Source organism: Octopus sinensis, linkage group LG18, assembly GCF_006345805.1.
Source record: "Octopus sinensis linkage group LG18, ASM634580v1, whole genome shotgun sequence".
Lineage (NCBI taxonomy): Eukaryota > Metazoa > Mollusca > Cephalopoda > Octopoda > Octopodidae > Octopus > Octopus sinensis.
The window spans coordinates 26,831,158-26,848,299 of NC_043014.1; the positions used below are offsets into that span (position 1 = coordinate 26,831,158).

At 38.5% G+C, this 17,142-nt stretch overlaps 1 protein-coding gene across 2 annotated transcripts in view; it reads right to left on the minus strand.

The window, feature by feature from the left end:
- LOC115221482 (dihydroorotate dehydrogenase (quinone), mitochondrial-like) overlaps positions 1–17,142 on the minus strand; it is a 46,842-nt gene that overhangs the window by 22,259 nt on the left and 7,441 nt on the right. Inside the window, exons 3-6 of one of the 2 annotated variants that reach the window (XM_029791674.2) lie at positions 13,899–14,098; positions 8,435–8,508; positions 6,342–6,428; positions 2,443–2,630 (exon numbers count right to left, since the gene is read on the minus strand). In XM_029791674.2, the coding sequence (XP_029647534.1) occupies positions 2,443–2,630; positions 6,342–6,428; positions 8,435–8,508; positions 13,899–14,098 (549 nt within the window). The remainder of the gene's footprint in view (positions 1–2,442; positions 2,631–6,341; positions 6,429–8,434; positions 8,509–13,898; positions 14,099–17,142) is intronic. The other variant, XM_029791675.2, reaches the window with a different exon arrangement.

Below are 17,142 nucleotides of genomic sequence, written 5' to 3' on the forward strand. Positions count from 1 at the left end.
AATAAATAACACTGAAGCAAAGTAACACCAAATATATAGTGCGTGTGTTTTTATTGGTTAAACTAGCAAAATGACCATTCTGAAATACAACAATATATATATATATATATACACACACGCACATATATACACATATATATACATACATACACACACACCTATAAGTATAAATACACACACACACATGTGTGTGTGTTTGATGAAGGTGATCAAGTTGAAGATAACATTAAATTGTATCTATATATAACATGAGTTATAGACAGACATTCATATTATATACATATATCATCATCATCATTGGTTAACATCTGTTTTCCATGCTGGAATGGGTTCGACGGTTTGACTGAGATCTGTAGAGCCAGTGGCTGCACCAGGCTCCAATCTGATCTGGCAATGTTTCTACTGCTGGATGCCCTTCCTAATGCCAACCACTCCGAGAGTGTAGTGGGTGCTTTTTACATGCCACCAATAGAGGAGCCAGTCAGGTAGGCCTGGTATCGATCACATTCGGATAGTGCTTTTTATATGCCACTGGCACAGGAGTCAGCCAGGGGTTACTGGTATCAGCCATGTTCAGATGGTGCTTTTTATGTGCCACCGGCACGGGAGCCAGTCAGGCGAACTTGGCATTGACTACATTTGGATGGTGTCTTTTACGTGCAAACGGCACATATATATATAAGGAAAATAAGAAAATAGAAACAAATCAATTAATAATTATATTTATTAATTACAAAAATAGACATAATCCCTGACATCTGTTTTGATTCAGACTTTAAAGATTTTAATTAAAATAATTAAATCATTATAAAGTAGAATCTCGTTGGAAGTAGAAATTATATTTCTACATTGGGACTACTGAAAATTAAATAAAAAAAACACATCTCTACACACTTATACACATTTATTCTTTTCTTTTACTTGTTTCAGTCATTTGACTGCAGCCATGCTGGAGCATGCCTTTAGTCAAGCAAATCGACACCAGGACTTATTCTTTGTAAGCCTAGTACTTATTCTATCGGTGTCTTTTGCCGAACCGCTATGTTACAGGGACGTAAACACACCAGCATCAGTTGTCAAGCGATGGGGGGGGGGGGGCAAACACAGACACACAAACACACACATATATACGATGGGCTTCTTTCAGTTTCCGTCTACCAAATCCACTCACAAGGCTTTTGTCGGCCCGAGGCTATAGTATTAGACACTTGCTCAAATTTTATGATCTTTCAATTCTCTCGGCAAAATTCCTTCTACTTAACCTTAGAGATGAAAGAAATATTTCTTGTTTACACATGGGAAAATATGTATTTTCCCAACGTAGATAAATAGATAATAAGTGTTTAATTACCTTTCTCACCACTATAGTTACACATATTTTATATTTATTTTTCTAAGTATACTTCCTTTCCCCACTTTATAAGGTCTATACCAAATTTTTCTATCAAGCAATACTCAGTTAGCTGAAATGCTCTATACACATAACACATAAAAACATAAAAAATGTAATGGTATATCTTTTTTTTCTACCTATGACGAGATTCTACTTTATTATGATTTAATTATTTTAATTGAAATCTTTGAAGTTTGAATCAAAACAGCTGTCAGGGATTATATCTATTTTTGTAATAAATATAATTATTAATTGATTTATCTCTATTTTCTTATTTTTCTTAAATAAATATAAACCAGTTTATTTAATTACCTACTTTTGAGTATTAGAATATTCAAAATAAATAGATAATAAACCAGTAAATTCAGTGGATATTATTATCCTTTAATGAGGCTTATTCAACCTCTAATTGAACTTTTATACACACACACACACAACAGGCTTCTTTCAGTTGGGAAGTGACCTTTTTAATCACAACCATACATCTACATCCTGGCTACTGAAACTATATATATATATATATATTTCTTCAGTTTACATGTTTTTCCATGTTTGCATGGGTTTGTCAAGTATGTCGCTTAAAGACTGCTTTACAGCCAGAGGCCTGTCCTGATGCTAACCCTTACTGTATCTTTTGTCACACAAGTCAGCATAGTATATAGCATTCAAACATCATCACTATCTTTTCAAATTCAGCTACATTTCGTATGGGATTTTTATGATCTTTCAAATTCATTTTATGATCTTCTAAATTCATATACAATGGGCTTCTTTCAGTTTCTGTCTAACAAATCCACTCAGAAAACTTTGATTGGCCCAAGGCTATAGTAGAAAACACTTGCCCAAAATGTCATATGGTGGGACTGAACCTGGACCATGTGGTTGGGAAGCAAGCTTCTTACCACAGTCACGCCTGTGCCTATAGAGTCAGTATTTTTTTTAATTTGTAACAATATCATATGCAATGTCTTTCATCAGATATTTACAACCTGATAACTAATATGCAATAAATACAAACAAAAGGATAAAATAAACACATACCCACATACCCTGTCAATCAATTTCTCTAAATTTTCTCTGCCCTGCAGATTCCGCAGTCCAGGAGTATTTGGACTGGAAATATTCACCACTAAGAAGTCAGCCAGCTGACCAAATAAACTAACTCCACTTGCATAGTCCTGTTCAGAATTTTCAGATGTTTTGTTTTTGCCTAAATTTATGCCAAGAATTCCTGGTTCTGTAAAGACAAAAGAGCCATCACCAAATATGATTTAAAATGCTCATAAAATAGAAATTGAAAAAAAAAATGCGAAGAATAAAAATGAAGTTTTAAATATACAAAAGCTATTTCAATCTTGAGATGAGTTACAATTAAAGCTTGAGATTTCTAGATTAACCTAATCTTTTTGTGTATTTCTTTACATTTCTTTATATTTTATTGCATTTTGAAGACAACAGCAGGATTTATTATTGGTTTCCATGGTTTACTTGATCGTGCCAGTGGCACGTAAAAAGCATCATCCGACCGTGGCCATTTGCTAGCCCAGCCTAGCATGTAAAAAGCACCCACTACACTGATGGAGTGGTTAGCGTTAGGAAGGGCATCCAGCTGTAGAAACATTGCCAGATCAGACTGGGCCTGCTGCAGCCTTCTGGCTTCCCAGACCCCAGTTGAACCGTCCAACCCATGCTAGCATGAAAAGCAGATGCTAAATGATGATGATGAAGGTAATAAGGATACATCTGTGCATAGCAAACACGAGATGGTACTTCTGATTGAAAGCATTGGTTTACCTAGCTGGTATGTACATCTTTTGTAGAAAAGTAAATATCATCATCATTGTTGCTGTTTAACATCCATTTTCCGTCAAACATGTGTTGGACAGCTTGACAGGAGCTGGCCAATCATAGGGCTGTCCAGGCTCCAATTGGCTGTTTTGGCATAGCTTTTATGGCTGGATGCCCTTCCTAATACTGACCACTTTACAGGGTGTGTTGGGTGCTTTGTACATAGTATATCTATAGATGCCCACATGTGGCACTAGCACAGGTGCATTTTATGTGGCAAAAACCTCTCAACTGGGAGAGAGAGTGAATGGATGTTAAACAACAGTAGGGGCAACAACCTTAACACACTTGAATTTTTGAATGACGACAGGTTGGATGTGAGAACAGGTGAAACATGTCTAACACACAAACACGAAAACCTTTTTTCAGAGTTGGCACTGTCAATGTAGGCACACTGAAAGGTAGGCCAAGTGAGATTGCAGAGGTGCTTGAATGGAGACATGTTGATGTATGCTGCATACAAGAGGTAAGATGGAGAGGAGCTTCAGCCAGGGTCCTCACAGGCAGGCACATAGGTATAAAATCTTCTGGCAAGGTAACAGGGATGATGTAGGGGGTGTAGGCATACTCCTTGTGGAGAAATGGGTGGGTAAGGTCATAGAGATTGTCAGAGTATGCCAGTCTGCTTAAACACAGGCTAGTCCTGCAGAATAGAATAGCTACATTAATCTCTGCCTATGCCCCACAAGCAGGCCTACCAAATGATCAGGAGGACCAGTTTTATGATACCCTCTTACAGGCTACCTCAAAGACAAGTGGCAATGACCTATCTTTGCAGCTGGAGATTTTAATGGGCATGTTGGACAGCAATCCAGTATCTTCAATGGTGTACACAGGGGCCATGGAATTGGTTCCAAAACAAAGAGGGAACTAGGCTACTGGAGTTCTGTGATGCATGTAACCTATTAATCTGCAACACTAACTTCAGGAAGTCAGACAGCCAGCAGATAACCTATCAATCAGGTGACTCTCCAGACAGCGGGACGCAGGGTTGCTCCTAAATACAAAGACCCCCCTGGATGAAGAATGTACCCACCAGCATAGATTAGTCATTAGTGACCTTAGACTCGAGGCCAGAAGGATGCCCAGAAACAGACCAATCCAGTAAAGAAGGATTTTGAAGCCTAAGAACCTTTCACATGGTCAGAGATTTATAGACATCCTCATCGAGAAATTTGATGAGAGGAAGGAGGAGCTACAGACTTTGGACACAAAGGGAAGCTGGAAATTCCTACAGGACAGCTTACTGAACACCCAGACCAAATCTGCAGCTCGTGCAAAGTCCCTTTCAGACCTAGAGTAACGTGGTGGTGGAATAATACGGTAGACAAAACCATTAGAGCAAAGAAATGCCTGGAAAGCCTGGAAGAGTAGGGGCAGCAGGGAACTGTACCAGATAGCCAGAAGGGAGGCTGGGTGACAGGTATACATAGCCAAGGGAGAAGCAGAAAAGAAGAAGCTTGCCAATGTTTAGCAATGTGAGGACCTGAAGTATTTTGGATTGCAAGACAGTGTGTGAGAGATAATTGTGATGTCACAGGAAAGAAATGCATCCGCATGGATGATGGTGCACTTGCTTTTAATGATTCTGAAAAGTAAGTGGGTTGGAAAGCCATTATGAAAGGCTGCTGAATGTGGAGAATGAATGGGAGGAGAGCCTGTCAAATGTTGACCCAGTAGAGAGACCAGCTATCCGAATAGACAGCAGCCTAGTAGATAAAGCAATTGATGTGAAGTCAGGACAAGCCCCCGGCCCATCAGGAATCACTGCAGAGATGCTTAAGATATCTGGTGGTCACTCTTTGCTAACTCTCAGCATGTAGACATCTCTGTTGTGCAAGGGTCGTATAGCTCAAACAAGCCATCTGTCTACTCCCAATTTCCTTAGTGCCCACCAGATTACCAAGCAAGGAACTCTGTCAAAGGCTTTCTCTCTGTTGATGAATTCTCAGTACTGCAACTATCTCACGAGGAAGATAGTATTAGTAGTACTTCTGCATGGCACAAAACAGAACTAAATCTCATCTAGGCTCTTTACCTAATCAACAGAGCTATAATTTTCCGGTCTAACAATTTGATACCCCAGTAATTACCCCTCACTAAAGTATCACTTTTGCCCTTGTAACAATTGACTATAATGCTGCTCACCAGTCATTGGGCATAACGCCTTCCTGTACAACTATAAAGATGATTAGTCTGTTCCTTACTCTACTAGATATTTTAAGCATTTCAGTGGTAATTCTTGGTGGACCAGAAGCTTTCTTTGCTTTCATAACCTTAATTGCTTCATTTGCCACACTACTGTCAACTGGAATGGCTGGACCTTCTATTCAGATCCATATTGGAAAGACCCTCGTTCTTCCATCAGAGCCTTTCATAGTAGCCCTTCCACGTCACTTTCTTAATAGTATACTAAGTGCAAGGGTACTATTATCCATTTATACATATTTCTCACCAACATCACAATTGTCTCTCGTACACTACTCTGCAATCTAGAATACCTTGTGCTTCTCATTCTCAAGTCACAGAACAATGGCAAATCCCAATTTCAGCTTTTTCTCTTGCTAAGTAAGTGTGTCCCCTAACTTCACTCCTAACTCCCTGGTATAATGCTGTGCTACTCCCATTCTTCTGGTCTTTCCAAGCTCATCTCTTTGTTCTTGTGGTTCTATCTACCTCACTGTTCTACTACCATGTCACCTTCAGCCTGGCTGGAACTTTGCACCAGCCACAGACTTGTCTTTAGTCCACAGGAACTTCCAGTTGTCTGTTAAGCTGTGAGTTTTTATCTCCTCTTCTCTGATATCAAAGGTTTTAACAAGTACCTCTCTAGATTTCTGACTGTTTGCTGGCTCATTAATCTTCTCTCTCTTCTTTTTCTTAATTGATTTCTCACAATCAGAAATGCTAAAAACCAGTGATTAACTTGTTGAAAACCTGTAATAATCAATGGTGCCATTGTTCATCAACTACAATTTCAAATTAAAAAAAAAAGATGAAATAAAAAAGAAAAAAACCTGAATGAAACTAATATGTAGGGGTAAACCTGAGAAGCAAATTAATGAGAATTTATTCATTAACAAATTATACTTGAAGATACCTTTGTGTTGGGATGTGAAAGAATTGAATTTATCAGCCCAAAAGTTTAGGTTCAACATGTTTCTGGAATCATCTATTAGTGAGTTAACTGAAAGAGGAAGAAAATACATCAGAAGGCAGAGGTAGAGTAGGATTGCTATTGTTCAGAGACATAATTAAATTGGTAACTTTCTTCTACTAGTTTCTTTTATGATATATTGAAAATATTAATTTGAGATAGAAAACAAGGAAGCCTGATGAGAAAAATGAAAAGAGCAACCTTCCACTGCAAAGGCTTGTTTAGGAATCCCAGTGAACCACTACCCAGTTTGTATTTTCAAATCAAAAGGAAGTGAACCTATACAAATAGACTAAGATCAAGCCATGGTAGTATAGTGGCTAACTTGCTTTGATGGGAAAACACACAATCCCTATAAGCATGGTAATCATTACATGACACAGACATCACATGTTGCACTGTCTGGCCACTTTGATCATAGGGAAATACAGAAGAAACAATCTAAGAAGTTGGCAGGGCACACAACAACAGGATTTGATTAGGTGTCAAAAAACACCATGCAAAACAACAACGACTGAATGTGTTACAGACGGCTTGTTATTTCTTCTTTCTAAACTCAAAGCAACAAATGTTCATTTTTTTTGGTTTTGTTTGTCCTTTATTCCAGCTATTTCAGCTGTTCCATACAATTGAAATAGTATTTCATTTGCTTAACAGATAACCTCATACCTCACTACAATAAACATTTCATTTAATGCCTAGCACTAGAATGAGCCTTATGAACATAAGCAAATTACGATAAGCATGAAGTGCCTGATGATTTATCAAGTGGGACGCTTGTGGCAATAAAAATAGTACTGTTAAACTAGCAGAAAAAAGTATCCCTATTTATATAATACCTAATTATATGTTTATCATCATCATCATTTTAACATTCATTTTTTCTATGTTCCCAGGAGTTGGATGAAATTTATTAATGCAGATTTTCTATGGCAGGATCCTTCCTGCTACCAACCCTCACCAATTTCTGAATAAGGTAATATTTATCCATACTAGCAGACACTTGTCCAAGTGGGACTGAACTCAGAACTATGTGTTTGAGAAGTAAACTTCTTACTACACAGCCACACCAGCGCTTAATATAATTATATCCCATCAGCTGTTGTTCATCAACTACTGGATGAAAACTTCAGTATGCTGTTGACAACTTGCCTAGGCTAGTTACAGGCTTACATGTCCACACTGGCCAATTACAGATTGACAGGGTTCTTTTTGATATGATAATTAACTCTGGTCATCAGCACTTAGGTGGAATTAGAACAGATACCATCAATTTACCACTCTGGACAGATACTTCAACCATTTAAAGCAGTCATATCCAGCCCAAATATTCTTTCTGATTTATTTTCAAAAAAGCCAGATCCAACCTCTTACACCTACCTTACAATACAGTTCTATATTTAAGGAATATCTGAGGAATTATGTACATTATTTACAAGTGACAGATATTTGTCCTCATCTTGTTTGTTGTTAACACGTTTCGGCTGATATACTCTCCAGCCTTCATCAGGTGTCTTGGGGAAATTTCGAACCTGGGTTCTCATTCCTAAGGTATTTTTCAATATTGTTGTTGTTGTTGTTGTTGCTGTTATTATTATTATTATTATTATTATTATTCAGGTCACTGTCTGGAATTGAACTCAGAATCTTGGGGTTAGAAGCCACACTCTTAACCACTACACCATATGACTTCAGCTAGATTTGAACTCAGATCACACAGTCAGAACAAATACTGCAAGACATTCTATTTGGCACAAACAATTGTGAGTTCACCAGCTATATAATCATATTGTACTTATTTATATAGTAGCTAATAAAATTATATACTACATATTCATATAGTACCTCACTTAAGAAGTGGGTACAGCAGGTACTCTGTTATGTAATCAACAACACAATCAGTGTTATTGATTACAGGTGGGTATGATGGAAGTGGAGGAAAAAAGAAGAAGGAAATTGATGTTTTAGCAGAAAAAAAAAGAAAACAAAAAGTTAAACAAATTATTGTATCATTAAAAAGAGGTTTAAACTCTCACTTTTAACAGTCTTCTCATTCCGCTCCATCAAACGGTTGTACACCACTTCATGCCCATCACTGTTGAAACCATACCTAAAGTAATAATAACTAGGTGATTTTAGTGATAAATGATGATGATGTTTTCTTTACTAACCACAAAGAGTTGACAAAAATATTGGAGATAGTACAGGAAGATACAGCTGGTGGGGGAGGTTACATGAAAGATCATGTAAAGAAGTATAAGAGTATTCGGATAGAGTGCCTAAGAGAGAAGACTGTGTTGTGATGGCCATGTGATGGATGACAATTAGATAAAGGGCTTAACACTCAAAACAGAAAGAAGCTGCGAAAAACGAAAGATAAAGGAAGGCATAGGTATAATAGTGGTGGTCAATCTCAAGAAAATAAACCTCACATAGGAGATAACAATATACAACAATTCATGCAACACTAAAAGAAAGAAAAAACCACTGAAGCCATGCAGATATGAAAAAATGAGCATAAATATTACGATGATGAGTAATGATAGTAAGAGCAAGGATTTCTAACTTTGGCACAAGGCAATGAATTCACAGAGAAAAACAGTCAGTTATATCAACACCTCTCATTACATGAATGGTACATGACTTGGACTCAAAATACATTTTGTCCACCACAATAACAATTCAGCCAGCTTACTGCCTTAATATTAATAATAAAAATCGAAACTAAATATTGTAAGTCATTTTGCCCAGCATGCTATGTTTCTACTAACTGGTTTCATAAATTAGACACAAACCTGGAAGTAGAGAATAGCTGAGAATATATTGACATCCTCTATTTGACTAGCACTTAATTTTATCAATGCAAAATTAAACTGAGTTATGTCAAGGGACGTAACACATTAAGTCTAATTCTGCAATTTAACGCTCTTGTAATAATAATGATTTCAAATTTTGACACAAGACCAGCAACTTCAGGAGAAGGATAAGTCGATTGTATCGACTCCAGTGTTCAGCTGGTATTATTTTATTGACCCCAAAAGGACGAAAGGCGAAGTCGACATTGACGGAATTTGAACTCAGAAAGTAAAGATGGGTGAAATGCCGCTAAGCAATTTGCCTGGCATGCTAATGATTCTTCTAGATAGTAACGGCAATGATTTTCACCTTTAGTTCTAAGTCAAACATTTGTAGGTGAAGTTGACTCTATTGAATATCCTCCAATAAATAACTGGTACCTACTTTAACAACTCCAAACAAACGACAAAGAAAATCGGTTCTGGTAGGATTTGATCTCAGAATATAAAAGGATATTACTCTAAACACAAGTATATTAACATAGCAATTTATCATTTCTGCCACAACCCTCACCTGGTATTGATTTAGGCACAAGGCCAGCAATTTTGGTAGAAGAAAGTCGATTATACCAAGCCCCTTTACTCGACTGGTACTTTATTCCATCAACTCTAAAAGGATGAAAACTAAAGCTGACTATAGCATGATTTGAACTCAGAATGTATTGCTGAAAGAAGAACAAGACGTTTTCCCAAACTAACAATTCCACAGCATGCCATCTCAATAATCTTTTCTACTCTAGGCACAAGGCCTGAAATTTTTTTGGGGAAAGGCAAAGACGACCTCAGTGGAATCTGAACTCAGAACGTAAAGATAAACGAAATACCGCTAAGCATTTCGCTTGGCATGCTAACGTTTCTGTCAGTTCGCCGCCTTGTGCTATCCCAATAATGATAACTGTAATAGTTTTGAGGGGAGGGAGAAATCAATTACATTGATCCCATTGCTCAACTGGTATTTATTTTATTAACTCTGAAAGAATGAAAGGTAAAGTCGACCTTGGCAGTATATGAACTCAGATTGTAAAGAGTCAGAAGAAATACATTTTGTTCAGCACAATAACAATTCAGCCAGCTTACTGCCTTAATATTGATAATGATTTCTAATTTAGCTACAAGGCCAGCAAGTGTGAGAGTCAATACCATCAATTCCAATACTTGGCTAGTACTCTATTGACCCCACCAAAAGAGGAAAGGCAAAGTTAAGTTCACCAGAATTTGATCACAGAATGTAAAGTGCCAGAAAAAAAAATACAGGGCAAAATTCTACCCTCCACCACCTAATAATAATTCCTAACATAGGAACAAGGCCAGAAATTCGCCGGGGAATATATTCAATGAACAGGACTGCACTAAGTTGCAGCTAGGTATCAGGATGATATTGATCACTACTTAGGAATAACACTGTAAAACTAAGTTACAAATAAAAACTATCCTACCTAAGGAGATATTTGTTTTATCTGTTCATCATCATGGAAACCAGTGACAAATGCAGCCCAGTAGACTCTGGCCATCCTTAAAATAAAACCAACAATTGTAATTATTGCTGTGTTATTCCATGACTAGGCATTGTCACATAACAGACACCCATGCCATTAGCACATAAAAAGCACCATTTGAACGTTGGATCTCATGGAGGTGGTAAGTGACTGAGACCTTTGGCGATATGCAATGCTTGAGAAGACTTGTCAAGCCAAGTAAAATCATAGTTGAGGCCAATGCCAGTGTCATGTGAAAAGCACCCATTACACTCTTGAAATGGTTGGCATTAGGAAGAGCATTCAATCATAGAAACCATGCCAAATCAGACTAGAACCTGGTGCAGCTCTCCAGCTTACCAGTTCAATCACAGCACAATCTTCATCTAATCGAAACACCCTTGGCTTTGGATTGCCAGGCTGAGGTTTTGGGGTGATGCTGCCAACTTCTACAAAACCAAAACCAATCTTCAAACTTCCGTTAACAGCTTCTCCATGTTTATCAAATCTAACTGCCACACCCACAGGACTGTGGAACTCAAGATCCCATACCCTAGTATTCTAAAATTATATAAAATAAGTGTGATGTGAATATTTAAATAATCTTCCTTTTTATAGTTTCAATTTACAGATTAATAAAACAAATCTCTACATGTTTACAGTATCTCTCTATATATAAACGGCAGTTTGTCTGTCTGTGTGTCTGTCAGGTTGTACCCTCACCCTGACCATGGTTTTCAACCGATTCTGATGAAACTTGACACACACATAGCCCAATGTCATAATTCAAAACTAACGCAGTGAAAATTTTGAAAAGTTCCCCCAGTTCTGAAAAAAAATCGATAAATTCGACATGGGTCAAGAATCAAAGCTTTTTATATGCAACACATTTTCAACAGACTGTCTAGGGGACGCAACTCGACCTTTTTAACTCTCCGATCATGTGGGATCATCATCATCATCATTTAACGTCCGCTTTCCATGCTAGCATGGGTTGGACGGTTCAACTGGGGTCTGGGGAGCCCGAAGGCTGCACCAGGCCAGTCAGATCTGGCAGTGTTTCTACAGCTGGATGCCCTTCCTAACGCCAACCACTCCGAGAGTGTAGTGGGTGATTTTATGTGCCAAAGTATCCCAAAATGTATAAAAATGTACAAAAACGGCAAAAAAGCGGGCAGCATTGTGAGTGACAACAACGAAAAAGTCAAAAGTGACCAAACTGAACAAACGAATGGAAAAGGTTTTTTTGATGCACACGACAAAAGCGGTTTATAATAAACCAAGAGTTTGCAAGTAGCGTCCGAGGACCCTTAGGGTACGTCAAAATTTTAAGGTAAAACGTTTGGGGTAGTAGTTATAAAGAAAGTGTAAACAAAAAAGTATTCGAATAACTTGCGGCTGCAGCAGCTATTAGCAGAAGTGGCGGGTAAAGTTGGGAGTAAAGTCTCGAATGTAATTTCTTCCTGGTAGGAATTGGTTGGGTTGAATTATCGATAGCTGTTTGATAGTTATATGGGAGTGAAGAGAAGACATTGCAACCTACACATGCGCCTTTGTTCCCTAGAGGGAAAGGACTAGATTGGGATTAGTCATTGCCTACTAGGGGCTCTTACATACCCGGGCAACGCCGGGCTATGCTGCTAGTCTGCTATAAATAGCAGTCAAATCTCTCTCAAATCACACCCTACCCTTCTGTCAAAATAAAAGAAAGCCACACTTGATAATCTAGTTCTAGATGTACTCACTAAAAAATAAGATGAGATTGTCATAACTTGAATACCTTTAAATACAGATTTGCTAGATTATGATTGATCTCTAAATAACAACAAAAACATGCTTTATAATTTTGAAAATTCAAATATGTCAAGAAGATATGTGGCATGCAAGAAGTTGATATAATCCATAGATCCATAACACTGTATAACACGAATTTTGTCCTTGGGCACCAACTGTTATTTCCTATATGCTTACTCCAAGAAAGTATGAAAAAATGGCCAATATTTCCTTCAAACTTTGCTTTTGTTACATTTATTCAAACCCCAAAGAATCCCTCAACACATAACTATGATGCTTTCCCACTGTTCCTGCTCATGATCAGAGATACTCATATGAGCCATTAAGGGACATGCTCAAGTAGTTATGGTCAAGCAACTGACAAGCAAATCTGTGGTATTGAGCAGAATATAAGCTTTAATGATTTTTCTGCTTAAGCAACTCATCACTGAATCAGTCTGAAATGTAATGGAAAAAGAATCAGTTTCAAAATATAGATGGCCAGGTCACAAAAGCAAAGTTTGAAGGGAATAGTAGTCATTTTCTTTGATTTCTAGAAGCACATAGGAAATAACACTTCCTGACTAAAGACACAAAAAAATGAAAATTTTGTTACACAGTGTTATTCCAGATATACCAGATTTCCACTTTGCTGAGGTACATACAGTACCTCAGCATGCAGTGGACAGTAGTACAGAGGTGAAGTGTAACAGCATGGATATCTTTTTAAAAACAATCAATGCTGAACGTTTAGCTTCAAGTCAGTCCTGAATCAACCAACCTTATAATCAAAGATATTTCAGTTATGGCTTTCAAATGTTCTTGTATACATATGATGAGATTATTTAGTGTGTCCTTCCATGTTTAAGATGGTAGAGAGTGATTTTATGGAGATTTTAACTGCTACATCTAGAAGGTCAAATGACCAATTCATGGCTTTCTTACTGGCCCCAGCAATTGAAGTCGATGATAGCAACTAAGCAAGTTAAAACACAGATAGAAAGTCTTGTATTATTTGTTCCCATCTTACTTCATCCTGAGTTCAAATCAACACTGTCCTTCATCCCTTCAGGGTCATTAAATATAAAACCAGTCCAATGCAGCAATTCAGCAGAATTGTTAGAGCACTGGACAAGATTCTTTGCAGTTTCTTTTCCAAGTCTGTATTCTGACAGCAATGCCTGCACCCAGTAGTATTGCCAAGCTGTATCAGACCTTTCCTTTCCCTCTGGATAATACTGGTAGCATGGCAATTTACATGTATGGGCAACTTTTGATATTCCATGAAAAACCTTATACAAGTTAGCACCTCAGAGAGGAATTTTCCAGATGGAAAGCCAGAAGATATATGGAAGCCTCACATAGCAAATGTAGATTTCACAAAATTAACAACTTACCTATTAATCACAGCACAATCTTCATCTAATCGAAACACCCTCGGCTTTGGATTGCCAGGCTGAGGTTTTGGGGTAATACTGCCAACTTCTACAAAACCAAAACCAATCTTCAAAAGTCCGTCAACAGCTTCTCCATGTTTATCAAAGCCAGCTGCCACACCCACAGGATTGCGAAATTCAAGATCCCATACCTTAGTATTCTAAAATTATATAAAATAAGTGTGAAGTGAATATTTAAATAATCTTCATTTTGTAGTTTCAATTTACAGATTAATAAAACAAATCTTTACATGTTTACAGTATCTGCTATAAATAGCAGTCAAATCTCCCTCAAATCACACCCTACTCTCTGTCAAAATAAAGGAAAGCCACATGAGATAATCTAGTCCTAGATGTACTGACAATAAAATAAGATGGGATTGTCCTAACTTGAATACCTTTGAATACAGATTTGCTGGATCAAGATTGATCTGAGTCTAAATAACAACAAATACAGGCTTTATAATTTTGAGAATTGAAATATATCTTATTAGTTTGGTCAGGCAGATGGACCTGTGTTCAAGGAATTTGGAGGTGCTCTGAGATTAGGAGAAGAAAATTCAAGAAGGCTGACATTCTGGAGAGGAAAGAGTGTTTGTGCATGGCTACAGATGAGTGAGTTAGGAACACCTGAGAAAATAGCAAAGGAACAGAAATTTCTATTGAACTTAGGTCACTGTGGTAGAGGTAGATAAGTCAAAGAGACAGGAAACAGCACATCTATTAGAGGTTAGGGTGTGCTGACAGTGAAATCAAATTCGACTCAAAATTCGTTTAACCCTTTAGCATTTAAACCGGCCATATCCAGCCCAAATATTCAACCTGGCATCTTGAGAGAAAAGCTGGGCATAAGAAGCATCAGATGTGGCATGCAAGAGAGACAATTGCACTGGTATGGTCATGTGATGGATGAGGACAGCCGTGTAAAAAAGTGCCAATTTCTCTAACTGTGGAAGAGGTATACACAGGAGGGCATGGAACAAGGTGGTGAAGCATGATCTTCGAATGTTGGGCTTCACAGAAGTAATGACAAGTGACCGAGACCTTTGGCAATGTGACATTTGACAAGAGTCATCAAGCCAAGTGAAATCATAGTCATGGCCGAGGCTGGTGTCACATAACAGGCACCCATGCCAGTAGCACATAAAAAGCACCCTTTGAACATTGGATCTCATGGAGGCGATAAGTGACTGAGACCTTTGGTGATATGCCATGCTTGAAAAGATTCGTCAAGCCAAGTGAAACTGTAGTTGTGGCCGATGCCAGTGTCACACAGCTTGCACCCATGCCAGTGGCATATGAAAAGCACCCATTACACTCTTGAAATGGTTGGTGTAAGGAACAGCATTCAGTCGTAGAAACCATGCCAAATCAGACTGGAACCTGGCACAGCTCTCCAACTACCAGTTTTAGTCAAACCATCTAACCCATGCCAGCATGGAGAGCAGATGCTAAATGATGATGATAATTTATGTTTAAACTGGCCAGATCAAACTTCTCACACCTACCCAACATTGTTATTTTAGAAATAAACAATTACATCATCAAAACCACAAAGCTGCAGGATTAATTCAAAGCAATGTGAATAAAAAAAAAAACATTACATTTGACAAAGTAATCCAAACATTAAAGGGATAAAATAAGTTGTTTGCTGGAAGGGCCAGGGGTATTACCTTTCTTAGAAATTTGATATTCTATAGCATATTTCTATAGAACTAAGAAGATCACAGAAGAGAAAAGGAGAGATTGAATATGAGCTACCTCTGAAGCCCATTGTAATGTGCTCAAGTATGTGGTGATGAGCATAGTGAAATGGAAAGGGACAACTTTAGATGAGACCAACCTAGCATGTGCAGCATGTTGGTAGGCAGCAAATGTGGGGGTTTTCTTTGCAGGAATGCCTATAACTGAACCATCAGTTGGCAAAGATTCTATTAACAAGGGAACAAAAGGAGCAGCTGCAGTTTGGGAGGTAAGAGAGCTTGTGGAAGATAGATTTTGTATGTGGCAGATGCTCAGGAGCAATAAACACTGAAAATGTGCAGAGAACAACTTGTGCTACATTCCAGGGAGAAAAACTAGAAGTAGTTGATAGCTTCCGTTACCTAGGTGACCAAGTCAGTAGTGGGGGTGGGTGCTCTGAAAGTGTAGCTGCTAGAATAAAAATAGCCTGGGCAAAGTTCAGAAAGCTCCTACCTCTGTTGATGACAAAGGGCCTCTTTCTCAGAGTAAAAGGTAGATTGTATGATAGATGTGTACGGACAGCCATGCTACATGGCAGTGAAACATGGGCCATGACTGCTGAGGACATGCATAAGCTTGCAAGGAATGAAGCCAGTATGCTCCGCTGGATGTGTAATGTCAGTGTGCATACTCGACAGAGAGTAAGTACCTTGAGAGAAAAGTTGGATCTAAGAAGCATCAGATGTGGTGTGCAAGAGAGATGACTGTGTTGGTATGGTCATATGGTGAAAATGGATGAGAATAGCTGTGTGAAGAAGTGTCACACCCTAGTGGTTGAGGGAACCTGTGGAAGAGGTAGACTCAGGGAGACCTGGGATGAGGTGGTGAAGCATGACCTTTGAACATTAGGCCTCACTAGTGACCGAGACCTTTGGAAATATGCTGTGCTTGAGAAGACACAGCAAACCAAGTGAGATCATAACCCGTGGCCTATGCCAGTGCTGTAACCAGCCCACTTATGCGTACTTTTCCTTCACTGGACACTATACTCTGCTTGCAAAGACCTGTTGAGGTAAGTAAAATCAAAATCGAAGTCAAATTCGATGACGGCACCGCATGACTGGCATCCATGCTAGTGGAGTGCTAAGAGTACCATCTAAACGTGATCGTTGCCAGGGCCGCTGACTGGCTTCTGTGCCTGTGGCATGTAAAACACCATTTGAGCATGATCCTTACCAGTGTCACCTTACTGGCACTTGAAAAACAACATTCAAGCGAGGTCATTGCCAGTACTGCTGGAATGGCTTCTGTGCAGGTGGCATGTAAAAAACACCATTTGAGCATGGCCATTGTCAGTACCGTCTGACTGGCCCTCGTGCCGGTGGCATGTAAAAGCACCCACTACACACTCAGAGTGGTTGGCGTTAGGAAGGGCATCCAGCTGTAGAAACTCTGCCAGTCCTCAGTCAAACTGTCCAACACCTGCCAACATGGAAAGCGGACGTTAAATGATGATGATGAT